We start from the raw sequence: 22283 nt of genomic DNA, 5'->3' as shown, positions 1-22283 counted from the left end.
TTGATGAGATCCCCCCTCAGTCTTCTCTTCTCCAGGCTGAACAAACCCATGTCTCTCAGCCTTGCCTCATAAGGGAGGTGCTTGACACCATAAAGCACGGTGCTGCATGCTACAACAAGAAGCTACAATATCACCTATTTCTTTAAGAGTGTGTGCTTACGTGACACATTTAAAGTTCCTATAGGTGATCTAAAAAATTACCAATTACCCCTCAGACAGCATGGGCTGAAAGACATTCCCTTCAGGTCTTCCAGGGCTAAAAGTGAGCATCACACAGGTAGGCATTTCCCTTTGCTGCTGCTTCTAGGAGCAGCCCAGAGAATTAGCACAATTTCCCATTTGAAGAAAGGTAAAATTTTCACATTGAGAAAAATGTTACAGAATGAAGCCGATGTTTTTTAACAGTAGGTTTTTTAAAATGAGCTGTTTGGTGACTCAGCTGCAGGTTACTGGGAAGTTACAGGTAGTCTTTGGAGGATGAGAAGGGGTTGTGTCGAGAGAAAGGTATTCACTGAATACAATGTGTTCTAAAGCTTTAACACATTTATTAATCATATGTAGGCACACAACTTCGCACACCCTACCAGAATTTACTGTACCGAAGTCAATACCATATTGTATCTCTGTAAGTGTTATGAATTAGCCAATACCTCACTAATTATCTGCATTTATCATTGTGCTAAGTGACATAATGATCAATTATGGGGTGACACATCAGGAACTGTTTACTGACGTACAGAATTAATCCCCCAGTTTTCTGAAATATTCTGGAGTTATCCTGTGCATGCTAGATCTACCCAAATCCTACTTTTGTCCAAAAGTAACATTCTTCCATGGCCAAGAGGCGCAGCGTGCGCTGTGCAATGTCCGCTTCAGCAGCAATGCCATGCGCAGGTTCCACGGTGGTGGCTCTCCTTTCACCGCCATGCATGATTCACAGCTTCTTCGCTAGTTCACCTCTTTTTGGAAATGTTTTTCTGTGAAGTTCCAGGCAATTGCTTTACAGCTGTCTCACCTCCTTTGTTCACCCATAACTGGAAACATGAGGTATTTGTTTCACAGTTCAGTGACATATGACCACTTTCAGGAAATGTTTGAAAAAATGTTGTAAGAATGCAGGATGTTTGCTCTAAAAATAAAAGAAGGGACAACAGGCAGAAAAAACACCTTCCAGAATGAAGATTTTTCTGGAGACTGGAAATCAAGCATTCCCCATGCCCACAGAAAACAGGGTGAGAAAACATCAGGTTTACTTTCTAAAAAGATCATCTAGGATAAATATTAGAAAAAACCTGCCTAATTATACAGAGAGATGAGTCTTGGAACAACACAGGAAGATTTGGACTTTCCTTTTCTAAAGTTCAGAAGAACTTAGGCAAACCTTGGGCAGGAAAGGTCGAGGCTGACATCCTCGGTGGCTACTCTTGAACTAGATGATCTGTGATTTTAGGATTCAGGCCTAGAGGACTGTCCTAGCAGGCTGACACTGCTACAGAGCTGGAAGAAGCCCTGTGTGGTGAAATGGATTTGTTGTGCTCAAAGAGGCAGTGCAGAGCAAAGGAGTCCCGTAGCAGCTTTGGAGAAAAGCTCCCAAGGAATGTCTTTTCTTCCATTTTCAGCCTCTGTAGTTCCAGAACTGGGGTTTCCCTCTGCCTTTATGCAGAATCCAGCACAAACAGCTCTTTGAACATCACTGAAACAGAAATATCAGAAAGTGATCCTTTCTCACCTTGAGAAATAAGCATGTCCCAAACACTCTTATCTCAAAAGCAGAAGAGACAGGCTGTGGAAATGTTCAGTCTGGAAGTTAATCTTTTGAATAGGACCTGAGTCTGAATAGATTGTATACATATTTATGTTTGTTTATTTTGAGTTACTGATGCTGTTTTCATCTTTGGCTAAATAAAATTTTATAACAATGTTTTTAAAAGTCCAGACTGGATTTTAAAGGAAGCATACAAAGCACATTTGTCAAATTTACTACTGGAGTAAGTGGCACCAATGTTGATTTTAGCGAGTGTAGTTTCTTACTGTAGTAGCTTGATTTGGCCTAATTCAGTTGGAAGCTGGACAAATACCTCTTTTGGGCCAAATCCATCTTAATCAAAACTTATATAAATCTCTTAATATCAATAAACCTATGCCTGCTAAATCCAGTCATTATTTGGGTTGTATCTGGCACGATAAAATTATCTGTACTCAAAACTAGTGATTTGGTTTGTTGCCACGTCACTGTATGTTAATACAATCTATTTTACAGCAATATGTATGTATGTAAATACACCCGCACACAAATGTGTGTATACAGATGTGTACATATCCATATAGAGAATAGGTATGTGCTCTGCGTACGTGCCGTATCACACCGTGTTTCTGTAAGCAACAGAGGTCACCTAGTGCAGGATGAAGCTCCCTTTGAGTACCCACTAAAGGCACCCCTGCAGGCAGCTCTGTATCAAACACCAACACCTTTTGGGGAGGTATTAGCTGAAAATCATTCAGGTTTCTATGATAGCAATGGAAGCAAAACATATTCGCAAATAAACATTTACAGGAGATGTCCTTGTTTGGGAAACAAATGACCACTTGCTCTGGAAATGCCGTGGTACCAGTAACATCCCTATGGCAGTACTTGGTAGCATCAAAACTTTCAGTGAAATCTCTTTTTGTTGGGCTGAATGCACATGCCTTCATATACATCATTTCTCTCTCTAGTTTCCCCAGCTATCTTCACAGAGCAGACCAGCCCTCCTCTCTCCCAAATCCATTCATTCATTCTTCACTTAGGGCTTATTTTGGCTGCCAATGAACCCAAAGGTGCTCCAGGCACATTCCTTTTCTCCAACCAGCTCTTCTTCCTGTCATCCCTTGACTGTATTTTTGTGGCTGTAACTTAAGAGGGGCATACCACAAAAGGGCGCTCCACTGAATCACTGCACAACAATTTATTTACCAGCCTTCCTTCTAACACTACAGCTCTCCGCTTGCCTTTGCCTTTCAGTAGCTAAGGGGAAACAAGGGAAAACAAGGGAAACAACCAAATGCAGGTTGTTTCCACACCGCAACTGATTAGGAGTTCAGTATAAATCAATACAACTCAGTGTAAAGAGGCGAGTGGAGGCGTGAACCTGTACTTTCTACTGGGGTACAAAGCATACACAGTGCAAAGGTTTAAAAAATAATTTGACCCTCAGTTGTTTTCATGTAACTGAAATACATGGCAACATGAAATACAAGCCAAACAAATGCCATTCGTGTCAACAGAACAAGTTATTAGGACATAAAATGAAATCCACGTTCTCTATTCTTTGTATTTCAGCAACTAAAGATGTCTGGCAGCTCTAGAAGATAAAGGTTACCTCCATACACTACGTATCCCTTCAACTTTGGCACTTACTTAATCATTGAGGTCTTTTTTCAGGAACATGAGCAGCCTATAACATGGAAGGTATCTGAATGCGGAATCCTGCATACAGTGAGTTTCACCTTAAAAAAAAACAAAAAAAAAAGAAAAAAAAAGAAAAGAGAAACTTTTATAGCTTGTTATATCTGATCAGCATTTGTGCTACTGTCTGACTTGTATTTGAACTAGCTAAATAAAAACACCCTGTTAAGAGAGAAGAGTATTTTTTTCCTGCTGAGACACTTTCTTTTCTTTAGACAGCAACAGCATCTGATGACCTCAACTTTCTCAGCAAAATTCAAATATGAGTGTGTTCAGGTATGGGTCAGAGAACATGGATACTGAAATATGAGTCCATCTGAGAGAAATGTAGGTATCAGCATGTAGCAGATCACAGTAATGTTAAGGCACCACTTAGAAATCTCCCACATTCTTAAAAAAAAAAAAAGTGGTATCACACGAGGAGACACGAAGTGCTTGGGAACCAGGACGCAGGTGTCTAGGGCTCTGCCCTCAATACCTAAAACTACTATAAGCAACTGCACATCCACTGGAGGCAAGTGTTTATTTCCCAAAGCTTGCAATTCATGGGCCTTAGCCAAAAAGCACCAAGTAACTCTAATTTACGGTTGCCTGGTGGTATCTCTTGGGGTTGCTCAGACTCTTTGAGATCAACTCCTTAAACACAGTAATGCTGACCTTACATTCCCCAAATAGCCCAGGAATAAGAGATGATATAGCAGGGGGATGCTGAGGAGATAACTTGGTACCAAAGTTACTCATGCCAAACTCAAAACAGAGTAAACTGGTTTGAATGCAGCCACTTGAAATGCAAAAAGCAACTTGCTTTCTCATTTGGCTTGATTCACTGAACTATCAGCTTCAGGTTAGTCAAGCTTACCTCCTTTCTTGTGGACCTGCTGATGAAGAAGTAAGCCTCCTCCACGTTCTGGGGTTTCAGATCATTCACAGCCATTATATGGTCTCCGTGATTAAACAAACATCCCAGTCGGCAAGGACCAGCCCACTGCGAGACGCTAGGGTGTTTGGAGGACAGACAGTAAAGGAAACATACAGGATGCCCAGTCACTGCTAACAGAATGACAATGGCTGAACAGGATTGCATTTATGGTACTGTCCTCTGGAAATGACACACAGGTTGAATTACTTTGCAACTTTTTGATCTGGTTCTAGCTGAAACCAAGCTGCTTCATCCACCCCAGCGGGTCCTCCTGAAAGCGTGCATGACACTCACATCGCGGCCTGTTAACAAGTGAGCTAGCAAAGTCACCACTGAGAGCTGGGGATTCCAGTTCAAAAGCAGTTGGTCAGACTGGCTGGAGGCATATGTACGCTGCTGCAGATGTTTCAACCCTATGTTTGACTGCAATGATTTCCAAATTCATCCCAAAAGAATGGAATTAAACTTATTATCATATGTTTTATCTATAATATAACCATAAGGATCAGAGATCCACTGCTGTCCTGCTGGGACCTTTATGGAAATTCCAGTATCTCTTTCCTGCTGGTCTCTGACAGACACTCCTTGATGACAAGCTATTTAGAATTAGCTGGCCTGACAGTCAGATCTAGTGCTCTGTTCCAAATTCTTTCAATATGAATTTCCACTGAGAAAGCTCTATAAGTTAAGATGTAGATCCAGTTATTGAAATGTGGTCCCATTTCCAGTCCCTTTTAAATGGCTTTTTTTCCTTCTTGCTGACAGCGGCTGAAACCAAGTGACTTGCTGTGCACACAGTGCCCCCGATCGGTGTCAATATGTGAGCAACAGCAACAGGCAGTCTCAGTGCTGTGTGGCAGTGAAAGATCAACAGATAGCACAGGACTATGCACTGAACATTCTTTCTGCTCCCTCTTTATCCTAGTCATCGCTATTGAAGGTCTAGGGAGAGCACTAATTTCCAGCAGGAATACTAAGAACATGTATGTGCTCTAGCCCATAATAATTACTTGTGAAAATCTCTGTCTGGCACTCACTCCTACCACTGGACCAGTGCTGAGATTAATTTGGAGATAATTTTATGCTGGCATCCAACTCAAGTCAGCTTGATTTATGTAACATAATTCAAGTTTTCATTTACAGCTCACACTTAACTAGAGAGTCTCAGAATGCTTTGCAGGTGGTACTACTTAAATTACAAAATGATGTGATGTAGGTCAATAATATGAGGGACACAGGATAATAGGTTAAAGGGAAAAAAAACAGGAAGGATTTGGTGAAAGAGAGTGAATCACTGAATTTACCAGGTTTGGAAATGGTTCCCCTTGTGCCCATAGGTTCCACGTTGTCGCCCCTTCCAGTGACAGACAGCTTTTATGGCTTTCCAAAGGACTGCCACCTCTTTCTACATAAGACTTCATAAGACTTAAGTGTACATAAGGGGGTACAGAAGTCAAATAAATGGGTCTTGAAGCCTGTCCCTTGTATGTGCTTCCTAATTTTCAGGTTTATCATGAATAACAACAGGTTATTAGCCACCTATACTAAAGCCTGCAAGATTTTTTTGTTGAAAAGCCCCATTTTACCCTATCACAAGATATATCCCCTCATTATATCTCTGAGGCATGCCATCATTGTGGTTCGCCAAATCAAAGGTAAAACTGACTAGCAGTAATTAGCTGATTTCACACCAGCATTGGAAGAATAGCTTCTGGGGTGGGACTTCATCGCTAATTATTACACAGCATGCAAAGGGGTCTTGATTCTATATAGCCCTTTTCAAGAGCAGTTGAAATAGAAACTAACATACATGAAGAGTCAGAGCAGAAAGGAATCACTGGAGTACTGGCACACACTGACCTTGCCCTGTTCTGCACTGCCAAAACCGTACATGGATGTGTATAGCTGTACACTTCTGTACCTGCACTGTCTGTCTCTCATTCACATCTGACAGGCACCATAACAAGACATCCAGAACTCACCATATTTGTCCTGCTGCTTCAGTAAGTTTTAGGTAACTCTCAATGTCAACCAGGGGGATGAAAATATCCAACTTCTGCAGCTGGGTCTCATCTGTAACTTGACTGTGAGAGAAAACATCAGAGACCAGGCTTGCTTGACCAGTACCTCAGCAGAATTCCACAGAGAAGATATATCTGTCTTCTCTGCAATGACAGTGGAGAAGACACTTACCTGAGCAGTACAGACAACTGAACCACTGAGAGTGGTAATGAACTTTGCCGTCTCTGAAAGGCTTGCTGCTGGCTGGTACTGCTTTCTGGGAGTGTTAGGTCTCTGTTTGCTTCCAAGTCTCTTGGACACACATCGTTGTCTTGCTGTTTGGGAGGAGAGAGGAGCCCATCACATCTGCATGTGAGCTGGCAGCTCTCATCCAGCAACCTACTGAAGAGAAATGGTGATAAAAAATGAACTGGTTTGGCCATGCCACGTACTCTTGCTGTGTTTGAAGATGGATCAAATAGCCACCAGTGAAGCAAAGAATAACAAGTTATTGTAGAATATCCAGTAAATGAAATTACAGATAAGTAAAATAAACTCCTTCTAAAAACGGACCATAAATCCCAAAATAAACCTTTTCAGTATTTAAAGACTATTTATTAAGCCTGAAAACATTCCAGCTAACAACATGCCTTAACAAAGAAACTAAGTACAGATTGTTGGCCTTGGCTGTACTGGCTTCTGCAGGGATGTAATGCTATCCTGTGGGAGATAAAATAACTCAGATGTGCTTGAATGCTTTTTAGCTTTATTTGATAAGCCTTATAATGCCTGGAGCCAACTCCTCTCCACACCCCAGACAAGTCTGGGATAGTAGCAAAAGCTGCTCTTGCTATATTTTAACTCAGATGGCATAAGCTTGCGAGGTTTCTATAGCAATTCCCTCCAGGGGCTCTCAAAGACACAGATGAGCTTGAATAAATCTATTGGAATAAACTGGTTTGTGGGTCTGCATTTCCAGCTGCCTCCCACTATGTGGCATAAGATCTGACTGTAGGTGGCAGGCCACAGCTAAGAGCTAATGACCAGTCCTCTGGCTCAGAAGGTACAGTTTTACCGTGCACACACGCTTCTTTTCAGTATACTGTGCTACGTCGTGGAGATTGGTCTTTCTTTGTGGCATGCCAAATACTGTACCTTCAAAGTATACAGTGTCAGACCTGTTCTTTGGGTTGGAAAATGGAAGGAGGGAGATGACCTACTCAGGATCACATAACTTCTTACTGGAAAAGCTGGGAGCTAATGCCCCATGCCTCCTTTTCTCTTTTAAGCACTAGATAATGCTGCCTGCTTTGGGAGTACCTGTCTGAAAGGTGGCTGGAGCTTGGCTGTGGTATCTGAGTAAAGTGGTGGGTTGTCATGACATGAAAACACAGAAAAAAAAAAAAAGAGTCAACAGAAAGTGCTGCATGCTGGACAGAGCCTGCCTAAATGCGTGAGCTTGCAATGTGAGTTTAAATTTCATGTGGGTGCGTTTGAATTTCACTCTGGTGTTCCAAGGAGTTCCGAGCTTTCTGAACCAAGACCAAAGAAGGACCCATTCAAACAAGATGCAGCCTCTACATATTGTTATGTAAATATCACAAATGACAGCTCTATCTTTACCACTATGTCAAATTAATTCGCAAAACCTTAATGAAGTTGTTACTTACAGTGATTTCATTGGCATATAAATGTTCTCATTTACCAGGTTCTGCACTGGCTTCTCTTGCACAGGGACGTCAGACTTGGCCGTGTGGTCAGGCTTTGATACTTCAGTAGTGCACTGTTGGAAAGACATAACATAAGATGTAAATATCCTTGCTCTGCCTTCCTGAAAAAGATCTTCTTAATGTCCTCATTTTGTTCAGTGCTCATGCTGTTTAAACACATTGGCTAATACAGCTTGGCTTTCCACAGCTAAGTCACTTGCCAGAAACCATGAGCTAGAAAGGTGGTTGAAACTCAGATGTTAATTTTATCTGGTGTTATTGACAGTACCGTTTGCTTGCTTTTCAGGCTGGGACATAACCAGCTATATTCTAAAGTACTACCACAAAAATTTTGTTACATTTTAATTTAAGGAGGATGAAAAAAGGGTCTTGTACTTTGTGTGTGCTTAACTTTAAGCATTTAGATTATATGACAAAATCATATTGTTAATGTCCTTCAGTCAGCTGTACAGTCTTTGGAGAGAGGCTGTGACTGACCACTTAGCTTCTCCTGACCACTTACTACACAGGAAGCCTAGAGAAATTAGCTTCCCAGATTAGGTGCCAGAATTTGTTTAAAATTACCAGTATGATTCCTCCTGCTCCCTTGTTTCACAGTGAAATGTAGGTACCAAAATGTTTCACGGTGTTTTTAAAGTACTGCTTTATGCAGCTTACTGATGCTTCTACAGAACTAAATTTTAAAATATATCAAAATAATATACAGCTACATTTTCTAAACAAAGTTTTCACTTATGAAAATAAAAACCAAACAACCCAAACCCTGTGATACAACAGGCAAAAGCCATTTACAACGAAACAGTCAATCTGGGGAACGTCAACAAAATCAGCAATGTTTTTGACAAAATGCCACTTTCCACCAGAAAGATCATTTGACTGAGTCTAGTGTACTTTTTCTTGTACAAATGAAAGCTCTGTTACCCACTGCTTTATCTACGTATTTCTTTTGCAAGGTACCAGTGGTTCCTCATACGAATTCCTCTTTGGCTCATTAAATGTCTCCTGTGTCCTTGGAGCTGTTAGAAAACTAGCAGAACTCACAACTGATAAACTACCTTTGCTAAAATGCTTCTGGGAGTTTGGTAATACTCTTCTTCGTCCTTTTTGATGTCTTCATCTGTATCTGATGACAGCAGATTTTCCTCACTCCTTCCCAGACTTTTATCCTGTTAAAAGAATGATTTTGTATTTAACAGGTTCAGTTATACAGCCTGTTTTTTCCTTTTTCATGGAGAAGCAATAGAACCAGAAAATATCCACAGAAAACATGGGAAGACATGTTTCTCCTTGAAGAGAGATATGCTCAGAGCCAGTCTGTTTTAGGAACAAGGTTTCTGTAGTTGTGCACCTACTTATACTTTTGAGATCTACTGTACATGGACAAAACTGGCCACTAATATTAGCACTTCTTACAGATGGATTTGTGGTAACCAGACAGTTGCAACTGACTGCATGTGCATAGCCTGTTATTTTGTTTAAAAATCAAGTGGGTTAAACACTTCACGTACAAATCTGCATTCATTTAGGGTCACTTGTGTGCAAAAGATCTGTTATTTGCATTCAGTTCTAAAATCTTTACACTAGGAAAAAGATCTGTAGGAAATGTAGAAGTGGGGTGGGAGATATTTGTCGTTTTTAAGCACCTTTTAACTGATACCAAGTAAAGAATGAATTTGGGATTTCCCTGACTAATGAGAAGTGTATTACTTTGTACTTCTCCATGGACTAGAACACACCCCGGAGGGCTGGAGATCTGACACTGAGCCTTTGTGTCCTGAGTTATATTCTGTCTTCATAAATACCTGAAATACTAAGTTTGCAGCAACTTGGTAAGTCAAGGAGAAATTAATCCCTCCACCAAGTTTACCTTTCAAAGTCACAAAAATAAATTGTTTATTTTTATGCCTCCTTGTTGACTTCACTATAATGAAGAGTATGGTAATTAGTATTTAGCTGCCTCCCAATACAATTCCCCATGCCATGTTTGTGATGCAACCCTTTTTTTTTCTCTCCACTTACATCCTTGGTTTCCATGGTGATCATTTAATAATTGCTAAATAGGCCACAGAATATATTACTGTTTTAAAGGTAAAGTAAATTAAACTAATTACTTTCTTACACGTAAAGAGAAGAAGTGGCATTGAATAGAAATTAAAGACGATGAATGTATTTTTTTTCCTTGTTGGTATAAATGACATAAAAAGCATACGCTGTAAGAGTCAAGACACCTTCAAACAGTCCTTCAAGAACTGCATAAGAAAACCCCAGCAGGAACAAGACTGGTTCTGTGGTCATGGTATGTGGTCATGGTATGAAGTCATGAACGATTTTCCTAGTGACTTTTCAGGGGCTTTGGGTCAATCAAAAGAGTAAACACGTGGGGAAAAGGGGGAAGTGGAGGTGATTTTATGAAGTCTTGAGATCTTCCAGCTCCTAAGAAATTTCAGAGAGCAGACAGCACTCGTCAGCTTCCCAAACTGAGCCTTCAGCCACTGACAGCGGCTACCTTTTGCCAAACGCGGCGTTTCCCCTCGGTACCACTGCAGATTATTGGGACAATGGGAAGGAGAAGGTTAAGCTGCAGCAGCACTGCATTTCCCTATAGCAGTTCGCCAACATGTCTGTTCCTCCAGATGCTTCACAGCCAGAGCAGTGCAGGTAACCTCAGTGTACAGTTATTCTCAGACATACAACTAAGCAAGTTCTTCGAGTCTCTGTTGAACCACGGTGTGGATTTACATGAGAGAGAAAGATGATGGAGAAAATCAGCTGTAGCACAAGACGGAAACAATAGCTGGAGAACAACTGAGGAATTGCTAGTTTCAGGCTCCTGAGACAAGGGGTCAAAAGTTACGTGTTGCCGCCCTTGGACAGGGGAACTTCTCTTCCAAAATATCAGGTGTGCCTAACAGATATTGAAGCTGGACTCCTGACAAAGATGCCTAGGTGCCTGCAATATAATAATGAGGAGTACAGAGTGATACATAGCAGGGCTCCTTGTTTTGATGCATTTCAGGTATTGAAAGCTGTGTGTCAAAATAGCTTATACTGAATTGCTGAGTCAGATGTGGTTTAGTGGCTCCAAAATGTGGATTGAAAGGCAGTTGGGTCCCCAAACCTCTCCTGGGTGGCTGGGTCCCTGCCTGCATGACGGCACTCAACTGACATTGATAGGCCCGTTTGCATGAGTAATGGATACCGACCAAAGAGTTTTCAAGATCTGGGCCTGGATGAGGGAACCACCGATAAAAAGCAAAACGAATCAGATACTAGAAATGTGGAGTCATACTTCTAACAGGATGTAAATACAAGGGCTTAGTCTGCAAGTCAGCTGTCTAGACAGCACTGAGCAGAGAATAAATCTGGAGTTGTTAGCAGACGCTGAACTTATGAGGCAAGTGAAATATTTTTATCAAATGAACAAACAATTTTGTTACATGTTAGCTCTATGGCAAGGTTATTTATTTTTCACCCATGCTGAAACAGAAATATGAGCTTCCTGCTATTCCCTCTGCTTCAAGCTAAAAAGGCAAAATCTAGAGTCCTTATCTTTTAACCCTCACGGTCAGTCTGTCCTAGTTCTAACAGCTGCATAAAATACATGCTCTCTGAGGTACTGTAGGTACGAGAAGAAGTAATAAAAGAGACAAAAAGAGCATGCGTAATAAAGAGACAGAGTGCCTTGGTATGCAACCAGAGCAGGACTGGTTAAATCAGACTAAGGGTTAAGTCAATGCATTTCAGAGCTCAGACTTATCATTGAATTATTACAGCTTCACAAAGTACTGTGCATCAGCTGAGCTGTGCTAACTGCCCATGGCATTGCAATGTAGTTTCAACGATTTCCACTACTTTCCACTAAATTTAGGTGTATTATCTCATACTTGCTGCCAGCCTGTACACATGGATGGTGACTGCAGCACATGATTTATCACCCTGTTATCTACAGTAGCAGGAAAGATTCTTTTCCCCACATCTCAGCCACTCTAGATCAAAGTTCAATGCATAAGCTGCTAATAAAGATGGGCTTGAACTCAGCTGCCAAACTTTACACTGCTGTGGTGGAGCCTTACTTGTGCCTTCTCTTCTGTTAACTCTGCAGCAAGGGCAGTAATCCAGGGCAGAGTATGGGTGAAAACCACCTGAAACTGCTGCAGGTGTTTGTTCAGGGCACACAGGTCAGAAGACTTAGCCAATAATACATGATAGCATTCATCATTCCTGCCAGATATGGAAGCTAAATTACTTTCAGTTGTATTTATGCTTACACAAGGTCAGTCCCAAGGAGTGCCTCAATTTAACAAGCCCTTTTTCTGTGGTTCAATTACATTGATTGATTCAATTGCTACTGGCAGAGGCTGCAGAAAGAAACCATTTAGGAAGACTGTGGCACAGCTGAGAAATGTGGTGGGAGGAGCAAATCCTCAAGCAGTACAACTTCAGAGTTTTTTGGTCAAGTTTGTGAAATCTGCTACAAGTTGCAATTGCTGCACAGAAACTCTGAGGATCTGCCTCTAAGAAACAAAGCAAACAAAGGGTATTGCAAGCAAGTTCTTAGAAGGTTATTTTCAGTGCTAAACAAGACAACAGACAGTATTTAGGAAACTTCCATAGTGAAAAGCAACTCAGTGTGCTGGAAAAGTAGGTGAATAATCTATAGTTACAGATACTCAGGTGAGCTAAGAGCCAACAGTCACTTCTGCTGACTGAACAAGTCAAGAGCTGTTTGATTTGTTCTGCTCACCAGGCATGGAAAAACTCCGCTTGCTGAGTTACGCTGAGCCTGATAAGGGCCAGGATCTGAATTAGGCCTGTTCTTGTCTTCTGAGGGACTACTTTCCTGTATACAAAAGAAAAAATGTTGAGTCCCCCTAAAAGTGTTTCACCTGCTTTCGGTTTCCTCCAGCTGGGCCATTTGCACACATCTTTGTGACTGGAGAAAACCAACACTCCGTTGGCTGCTACTCAGCCTGGCTCTGGAGGACAGGGACTGCAATTGCTCTGGGACAGCAGCAATGCTTTGCTTCCTTTCTATTCAAATATTGAGGGGGAAGAGCTGGAAGGCACACAGGAACTTGACCTGAACTCCCCTCTAAGCTTTACAGCCTGAAGAGAGAGACAAAGAAAAGCACAATCACAAAACAGGAGGAATGTGGGAGGCAGCTGTCAAAACAATCATCGCATGGCTTTGCCAAGGCACGTCAAAGCGAATCTGCAGCTGCTTATTTTATGCCCATGAATCTTTGCCAGTCAGTTGAGACAGCCAGGGAATATAATTTCTCACTGCCATCAACACCTGCCTTTACTTACATGCAGGCTTTCCTTAAAAGTCTTTCCTTTGTGGGGACTTTCTGCTGTTATCATCTAAGTCCTACTCGGGAACCCCACCAGAGAGCAGAACAGAGAACCTGGGCACCAACTGCATAAGCTCTGAAGAACTTTAGATGGAAGAAAGCAATTATACAAATCAAATTTCACAGTCACCCCTAGGAGCAAACTCATTATTAAGGATGGCTAATCTGTTTGCCTTCTGGTAGCTTTGCCTTTCTAGCAAACTGGTCGTAGCTACAGAATTGAAGAACAGTGGCAAAGAGGAGGGCCGGCTTCTGACTTCTGGATTTGGAAGATCTTCATTCTAGAAATAAGATGACAGTGGTGTAAGAAGACAAGCACCTGATGGGCATGGACTACAATGTACCCACACATCCCACTAGTCCAAATTTCACTTCTAATGGATCAGAGAGATTGTCTACATGGCATTTTTCAGGCAGATATAAATTTGCCCTGCTTGCACTTTGAGCTGAGTGGAAGCTGTAGGGATACAAGTAGCTTAGTGCTGATCTGAATTAATAGGCATGGCTGGCTGACAAGGTGCAGAAACTTGGGCCTGAGCTTGAACTAACAGAACTTCCAGCTGCTCCTACGTTGACAGATTAGATGTATTTCAGTTTGTAAAACACCATGTAAATATAACCAAAAAGCACACGGTAAGAATAACACACAAGACTTCATTCTGATGCATCAAAGGTACAATTCATTGCAGCATCATGTCAGTCACCTCCTAATTTCCATGTGGCTTACTCTTCAAAGAGATTCTTCAATATAAAATCAATCCCAGCGCAGACAGGCTGCAATGCCTGCTTATTGCATAAAGCCAGGGTACAGGATTTATATGAAAAATTAATTTCTGATTAACTAAGGCAAAAGCCAACTTGCAAGGCCAAAATCAGGAAAACTCCTTTACACAGGTTTCTAATAACAAACTACTTTCTTTCTAAAATCAAGTGCAGTAACATGTCACCTGAGGGCAGCATCCACCTCTTTTGGCCTCCCTGCAGACTGACGATATCACAGTGACCCAGTCCTCTGTTTCCTGCCTGTAAGTTGGAACAACAGAAGTGAAAACCTACTCAAGGTAAAACACAAGGCAAACCCATTTGCCTACTCACTTCTTCCTATGGGCCCCAAAATAATGCTTCCTGAAATGAACAGGGACAGTCTGCACCTTCCTTTCAAGAGAGAGTGGCTATAGCCAGACGGCAAAGTTTGAGCTCAGAGGGGTGCAGCCCAGGACTGGGAGCTAAAAAGGGGGGGGGGGGGGGAGGCTGTACATGTGTGTGCAAGAGAAATGGGGAAGGAGAGAGACGGAGAGGTGGGATGGTGCTTTCTGCTTCATTTTCTGTGTGTAATGCTGCTCTGCTGAGTCTTGCCATAGAGAGAGATAACAAGGCTTGGGAATGTGTTTGGGCAAGCAGGACGAGAAACATGCCATGAAAGGACCCCTGAAGCCCTGTTTCATGCTTGCGGTGGATTCAGTTGGATTAATTCTGGAACGCTTCCCTCTGAGCATGGGCTGTGAGAGCAGTGCCCTGGGGGAAGGCGTGGGGTGGCATGCTCAAGTTACACACAGGTATGTGTTTTTCTTCTTCGGTTATCAGCATTTCACATGTCAGTTGCTCTTCTGCAAAAAGGCAGAAAAACCCACAACATGCTGGTGCCTGGGAAACTGAAGAGGAGACTCTGGTAAGCAGCAGCAGAGGAGCACTGTGCCAAATGTCCTCCCTCATCTAAACGAGCTTTGGCTGATCACCTTGACAGCAGCAGTTTCTGCCCTTGCTGAGGACTGGATTGCAGCCTGGGAGAGCAGGGAGCACACCATCCCGCTGCAGTAAAGGCCCCAGTCATTCCTTTTGGGACTTTTTCCCTCGGGGGAATTTTCCCCTTCAATCTGCTTCCCTTAATTAACAACCTAGTTTCCAAGGCAAGATTATTTCCTGTGATTTATCCACAAGGAGCAGACGCTTTCCTAACTGCCAGAAGCTGCTGGGTGAGAAGACAAAGCTCTCTGCTCTTCCTTGACCCTTCGCTGGTGCAGTCTGCTCTGGCACCGCCACACTGATGTACTGCCGCTGCCGCCCCCGCTCCCAGCCGCACGCTCCCACCGCTTTCACGCGTTGGACATTGTAACAGTGTGGCTGCAGAGGAGATGAGCTCACCTCTCTGAACCAGCAAAAAATTAACCCAGCCACGGGGGGAAAAAGAACATAGAAAAGAGCAGTTTTCCACCGGAGCAACCAACTGAATCATTTCATCCCAGAGCTGCGCCATCAGTAGCTGAGACACAGGAAGGGACGGGAGCGGCTGTGAAGGAGCAGGGCCTTGCCTTGGGGCAGGGGCTTAGTGTTACATTAGCTTAACTGTTATGTCATGTTGCATTTGCACATCTTTCTATGCCTACCTGCTGCTCCCAATGAGGTAGTAACATCTGTTTCCAGTAATGATGGACATCACTTGTTCAGGAAGGCATTTAAACATCTTCCTCACCATTTCCATAATTTCAGAATTGCTTATGCCAACTTTGATATTTGTGATTCTGTTAAGATAACCATAAGCAATGTCCTATATAACTATACGAACATACACACAAACATACAAACACACCTACATATGTGTGTGTACATATTTTACTCTCAGCACAGCATAATATGATGAGATCTGCATGGGAAAAGGTAAATATTTTTCCACAGAAAAAATTCTTAAGAAAATAAGTGCACACATTCAAAACAGCTGGTGTTTCAGTGACGGAAACCTCCAAGCAAATAAAGAAAAAATCAACTTTTGCAGAGACTCGTATCCAGATTTTGGATCCTCATTTCTGAAAAAAGGGGCTGTTGGTCTAACACAGAATCTTGAAAAGAAACAATAGGAAGAAAAATTCCTGGCAGATGTTTTTCAACCACTACAGAACAATATATTTCATTTGAAACTAATTGTATATTAACAGTGTTTTAATGGAGGGGAAGAGGAACAGTCAAGAAGTGCTCTTAATGGCTAATTAAATGGAAGCACTACTTCCATTAAATTCAACAAGTTAAATTAGTAAAAAAAATAGCAACAATGATGATGGTAATAATGTAATCACATACCACTGAGCAAGCTGGAATTTTTCAAAAGCTTCACAATATAAATCCTTTTAATGGAAGAAGCACAACAGCGATGTGAGTCCAGTGACCTCCGTCCCTAAAAATTCCAGGAGCCTGGAGTATTAAGCTCTAGGTCTGACCGGTAAAATCTTTAAGTTTCCCTTTACATCTGCTGTTTCCCTCCTATGTATCTCACACCACATGTGAGATGGTGAAGGGTGCTAGTACAAAGCCAGTGATGCCCAGCCTTGCTGCAGTGGGCACTGTGCTGAGAGGAATGAAATGACCAACCCAAATGAGCCAAGCAGAGCAATTTCTCGGCGGAATAAGAGGCAGCGGGGCAGCCAGTGTCAGCCAAAAGGGCTATGCGAAAGCCAGGGACCTCTGCACAACTTGCAAAGCACTTTGTAAAGCCATAAGGTGGGAAAGGTCTTGTGCCACAGTGAAGAGTGGCATAGCCCATCCTTACTCACATGTGAGTGAATGCATAGCACCGACCTCACAGGAGATAAAATATCTTCCACTACAGGAATACAGCCTTTGGGATCACGGAGCCAAGATGTCTGGTTTGCAGACATCACGTCACCACAGCCACTCGCATAAATGTATCAAAGCAACTTAGGACTTTCACTTCTATGTATATCATACACAGAAAGTTGCACCCAAAGCCTACAAAACCTCAAAGGACTCTTTTCTGGACTTCAGCGGGATTTGGATCAAGAATCTCAAAAAGGAACAAGTGTCTGAACAATCAAAGGCCATTTAAGAGTGTTGATACATGACTTAAAATAAAAAGGTGATGCATTTGAGTTACATACTGATCAACAGCTATGGACCCTTTTATGTTCTGGCCTTTTAGATACTTCAGGATGTAATTGCCGTTGCTGGATTTGGTCAGGATGAAAAAACGCCTTTTCCAGGAATTCTGCCGAAGAGAAAGCAATTTGTCTCATTAAAATTCAGGATAGCAGAACTAACAGATGCTTGTTGAGGGATTGCTGGAATATGACTAATCTGTGCTAGCATACCTGTGAGCTGAAAAGTTGAAGAGGTGGTGATTTGATGAGGAATCCGTGCTTGCAGACTCCACCTGCAGGGCAAAACATATTTTCAGTTCTCACTAATCAAAGAGAAACGAACAGCTCCATTAGTTAATTTGTTGCCAATTAAACTCTTACGAAGACCTGCTTGAACTGAAAATTGTTGCTAAGCACGGGATTTTGTGATCAAATGGCCATAAAGCACATTACAATTAGAGAAGATAAATACAAATCAAGGCTATAAAATACAGGGCCAGGCCATGTTTTCCTGATGTCAGTGTTGCTGCTGACAACTGGCCGAAACTGTAACCAAATGGTAGTGACAATGTAGGGGGCTCGGAAGGTGTCATGAGCCTCTGTCTTATTTAACTGGTCTTATTTAACTTCTGAAGTCAGGTTTCCTTTCCTTCACAGTTAGTGATCTGAAAGACAGTAAACAGCCCCCTAATGAAATCTGTAGATGGCATTCAGTTTGGATAGGTTGCAACCGCAGCTAAGGGTAGATCATCTTACAGATCATGATGTGACAACAGGAAGAAGTCTTACATGGGAAATATGAGCTAAAAACACGGGGGGGGGAAATGCCTGAATGTATTCGTTCACAACCCTGCATCCTCTGTGGCCAGCTGTAGTTTAAGATTCACATTTTCTAATCACTGGTGAACTTCTGATCAAAATCTCTGTTTTATTAATGCACTTTAACACCCAATGAAAGGAGTGGCAATTGCATTCCTTTTTTAAGCTACAAACCATGTACGGGAAATTAAGATCTTTCAATAATCCAGTGACTGAAAGGAGCACAGTCAACCTCATTTTGGATCTTCCAGTAAGGGACAGTAGAGAATATACACAAGTTATGGGAAATGTAACATGACCAAACTTTGTGGTGATGCAAGAAATGCTTGGTTCCAAAATCCCATTTAGTACTGACTTCAGTGGAGGTAAGGCTTCATCATCAGTGCCTCAGCAATACTGCCTGTATCTCCACAGTATCTGATTCTCCAGTTCCCAGTTGATTTTTAAGGATTTTAACTTTTTTTTTTTACAAATGTCAGTTCAACTTCTGTGTCAGGGACAAGAAAAATACTGCAAGAAATGCTGCATTTAGGACAGATTCTTTAAGGAAGGAAACAGAGGGGCAGAATTAACCCACAATATATGTCCAGATGAGATCTCTGAATTTTTCAGTACGCTGTTTTCCCCTGTCTGTCACCCATTGTTTCCCACAAAATCCTTGGTAGATAGAGGGCAAAGAGAATGGTATAATACATTAATAGGAAAGGATTGAAACACGATTCAACCTTATTACAAATTTTACAAATCTTAGTAAATGAGATTTTGTACCTGCAGAACTTCCTTTACTTGTAGAAGCCATCCTGATTGTTTCTTCTGCCCAGATACTAAAGAGGGCAAAACCCCTGAAGCTAATTCCTTTCCCTTTGCTTGCTGCTGAGCAGCATTTCACTGCATGCCTGGTTGCCTAAGAAAATAGCAAATATCTCACAGGTGTTTATTTTCACAGTGATGATTAAACTATAGAGAATAAACATAGAAAAATCTACAATAAACTATATAAATAATTAGAATTATTATTATTATTAATTCAAGCAAACTATTGTACAAAATATTTTATATTACAAAGTAAATTATATATTATATGCTATATTATTATATTTATTCTATTACAATATAATTACAAAATGGCAAATAATAAAAATTATAAATTTATATAGGCCAAAGAGATGATTTGCCTAGGAAGTGGTGAGACCTGCCAACAGAACTTCATTCTACCCCTTCCTTTGCACTGGACACAACGCCTGTAACCTAGGAATATTGCATCCCATATATGTTTCTGACACTGCCTTAGCTGTATAAAATAGGCATAGCTTGGCCTAAAGAGTTTAAAATCTATTCAGAAAATCTAGTCATAATACTATGGTGTTGTGATTTAGCTCCAGTCAGCAACCAAGCACACCCAGCCGCTCGCTTACCCTCCCCAACTCGCTGGGATGGGGGAGAGTGTCTGAAGAGCAAAAGTAAGAAAAGTCGTGGGTTGAGATAAGAACAGTTCAATAACTGAAATATAGTAATGGAAAGGAAAACAATGAGAGAGAAACAAAACCCAGGAAAAACAAGCGATGCAACCGCTCACCACCTGCTGACTGATGCCCAGCTCATCCCTAAGCAGCGACTGCTGTCCCCCGGCCAGCTCCCCCCAGTTTATATATTGAGCACGATGTCATATGGTATGGAACATCCCTTTGGCCAGTTTGGATCAGCTGTCTTGGCTGTGCCCGCTTCCCTCCCACTTCTTGTGCACCCGGCAGAGCATGGGAAGCTGGAAAAGTCCTAGACTAGTGTAAGCACTGCTTAGCAACAGCTGAACATCTGTGTGTTATCAACGTTATTCTCATACTAAACCCAAAACACAGCACTGTACCAGCTACCAGGAAGAAAATTAACTCTATCCCAGCTGAAACTAGAACATATGGTAATTATCATAATTTGTAAGTCTGTAGCATTCTTAATACAATGATCAGAGCAATTTATAAACAGTGACGAAATGAACTTCACAGATTTCTAAGACGTTGATCAGTATTATGATTTTTCAGAGGGGTAAATAGAGAGTATCTGGTTTTATTTATGTCAACTTATTTTTGCAATGTCTCCTCCAATACTACCAGCGAGATGGGAATCTCACTGTAAAGCTAAGTTAAATAGCCTGCTCACTGGCATAGCGAGGCTGTGGCAGAGATGGGAATAGAGGCTGGCAGGGAGGCAGAATGTACCAATGCATTTCCATGGACTTCTCCAAAGCTTTGTTAAAAAATACTTTAACAAGACGTGCAGGCAGCAGTCTGTGGGATTTGATAAGTGCATGAACATGGAGGTGGAGCATTTAGAAAGTAAAAGCTAGGTTTGGTTAATGGGCTTCTATTGGGGTCTTTTGAGCTATTTTGCCGTTCTGTGCTTTCCTTTGAGAAGAACACTGTTTGGGTGGCAGGATAACAGAGCCAGACTACAAAAGCACTGCTATTTCGTTGCAATTCATATGTGAACTCTGCACTCCTCCCAGTCGAATGCATGCACAGCACTACATTTTGCACACTGGACAGTTTTTTATTATCTCACAACTGGTTTCTTGTTTATTTAAAATCAGATCTAGTTTCTCTCAGACATATTTCCAATTTGTAATATCATGACTATTTGTAACATCATTTAGGAAACTTTTCAGAATTTTCCCTTTGCCTTACCCCAAAGCTCTCATTCATTGCAAAATCAAATCCTTCCCTTATAGTAACTTGGCTTGAAGTTGCCTGTTAGCTAGACCGAGGTTACACGGTCTCCAACATGTGTGCCACCTGAAGCTGCAGAGCCTCTTCTGGGAAAATCTGAAGGATTGCCAGTGCTGTTCACTAGGTCTTTGCTAAGCTCCTTGGCTGGACTGAAAGATTTAATGGGTTTCCTTTGCTGTTGTTTCTTCAGTGATTTACTCCATGGTACCAGAAGTAAACATGGTATGGTCAGGAGTGGTGGTCAGAAATGGTTGGTTATTTTCTGTCCTCACTCACCTGTGTTACTCACACACCTTCTGTTCCAGGCAATACCATGCTGTAACTGAGAATGACCCACTGCAAACTTAGGTCCACTGGAGATCTCCGCAGAGCATTTCTGCCTGTGTTTTTGCATGGGTTTTTTTGTTTTGTTTGGGTTTCTTTTTTTTTTTTTAGGGAACCCTTTTGCAATTTTGCCTTTTGGGGAGAAAGATTTGCTGTACAAATGCTGCGGCAAACTGTTATAGAATTTACTGCTATGGCTTTCATCTATTGCCTACCAAAAAAAGGTCAAACAAGCAATTTCCAAAACTAAATATGACTGTCATATTCTTAGTATCAATAGTAAGGGCACATGCCTGGAGTTGCAATGAAAAGCAACACAATATTCCTTTCAATGTGACTGACAGTCACCGCGACTGGCAAACGATGCACTTCTTGCAAAACAATGTTCCAAGAGCCTATGACAAGATAAAAGTTTCTTCTGGGTCTCTGTAAAAGTCAAGATTTGCAGGTGGGAAGACAAAAACCTGTGAGATACAGCTGTGCTATCTAACTCTGCATTCTGGGAAAAAGTTTTTAATTGTTGTGTTTGTCTTTTCTCTTCAATGGAAAGCAACGTTTTAAACAGGTTATGTCTAACTCAGAATGGACAATGCCAATTCCATGATTATACCCCCTCAGAGTTTTGTATGCCTGGCATTACGAGATTTCAACCTTCTGAAATGCAGTGAGGCACTTCAGTTAAAATGCAAATAAAATGCTTCAAATTATTAAGATGTAGGCTATTACAAAGCTTCAAAATATAATAACAAGATAAGGAAAACAAACTCTGTTAATACTTACAGGCAGAATGTCTTTATGGTGTAGAAGGCTTTAGAGAAATACACCTTTAAGTATTTCCAGATTCCCTGTATTGCCTCCTGCAGCAAAAGCCTATGTGTCCTTGCCCTGCATGACGACTGCCTTTTTATAGTCCGTGTATAAATACAAACACCCGGAAATATGATCCACAAGGAAATTCCTGTTTCTGCCACAAGAAGCAAATTAAAGCCCATTCTGAAAGGGGAAATCCAGAAGATTAATATTCACTTACAGGCAATGAAAAAATATGCACATTTGAGACATCCATAAATGTCTCTCATGCAGAAAAAAGCCTGGAGACAGCTTA

The 22283-nt window shown here is 41.5% G+C and overlaps 1 protein-coding gene across 5 annotated transcripts; it reads right to left on the bottom strand.

Moving 5' to 3' along the window:
* Positions 1-400: 400 nt before the first annotated feature.
* Positions 401-22075, bottom strand: PLEKHS1 (pleckstrin homology domain containing S1). 5 transcript variants are annotated; one of them, XM_075107541.1, is made up of 15 exons: positions 21959-22075; positions 18903-19038; positions 17547-17608; positions 17337-17443; positions 15834-15968; positions 14397-14472; positions 13623-13730; positions 12840-12935; positions 9151-9261; positions 8036-8148; positions 6558-6767; positions 6347-6448; positions 4305-4440; positions 3398-3486; positions 401-1693 (listed from the first exon to the last, which is right to left on the bottom strand). In XM_075107541.1, exons 2-14 carry the CDS (start codon positions 18931-18933, stop codon positions 3418-3420), a joined length of 1356 nt encoding a protein of 451 aa, XP_074963642.1. In that variant the 5' UTR covers positions 18934-19038; positions 21959-22075; the 3' UTR covers positions 401-1693; positions 3398-3417. The 5 variants fall into 5 exon arrangements, with proteins under 5 accessions (XP_074963642.1, XP_074963646.1, XP_074963643.1 ...); XM_075107545.1 differs by lacking the exon at positions 21959-22075 and adding an exon at positions 19711-19770 and having other exon boundaries at positions 17547-17638; XM_075107542.1 differs by lacking the exon at positions 12840-12935.
* Between the last annotated feature and the right edge of the window lie 208 nt (positions 22076-22283).

The sequence above is a fragment of the Phalacrocorax aristotelis genome, chromosome 12 (assembly GCF_949628215.1).
Source record: "Phalacrocorax aristotelis chromosome 12, bGulAri2.1, whole genome shotgun sequence".
Lineage (NCBI taxonomy): Eukaryota > Metazoa > Chordata > Aves > Suliformes > Phalacrocoracidae > Phalacrocorax > Phalacrocorax aristotelis.
Note: the sequence above shows the minus strand (reverse complement) of the source record. Positions and strands in the feature narration are given on the sequence as shown.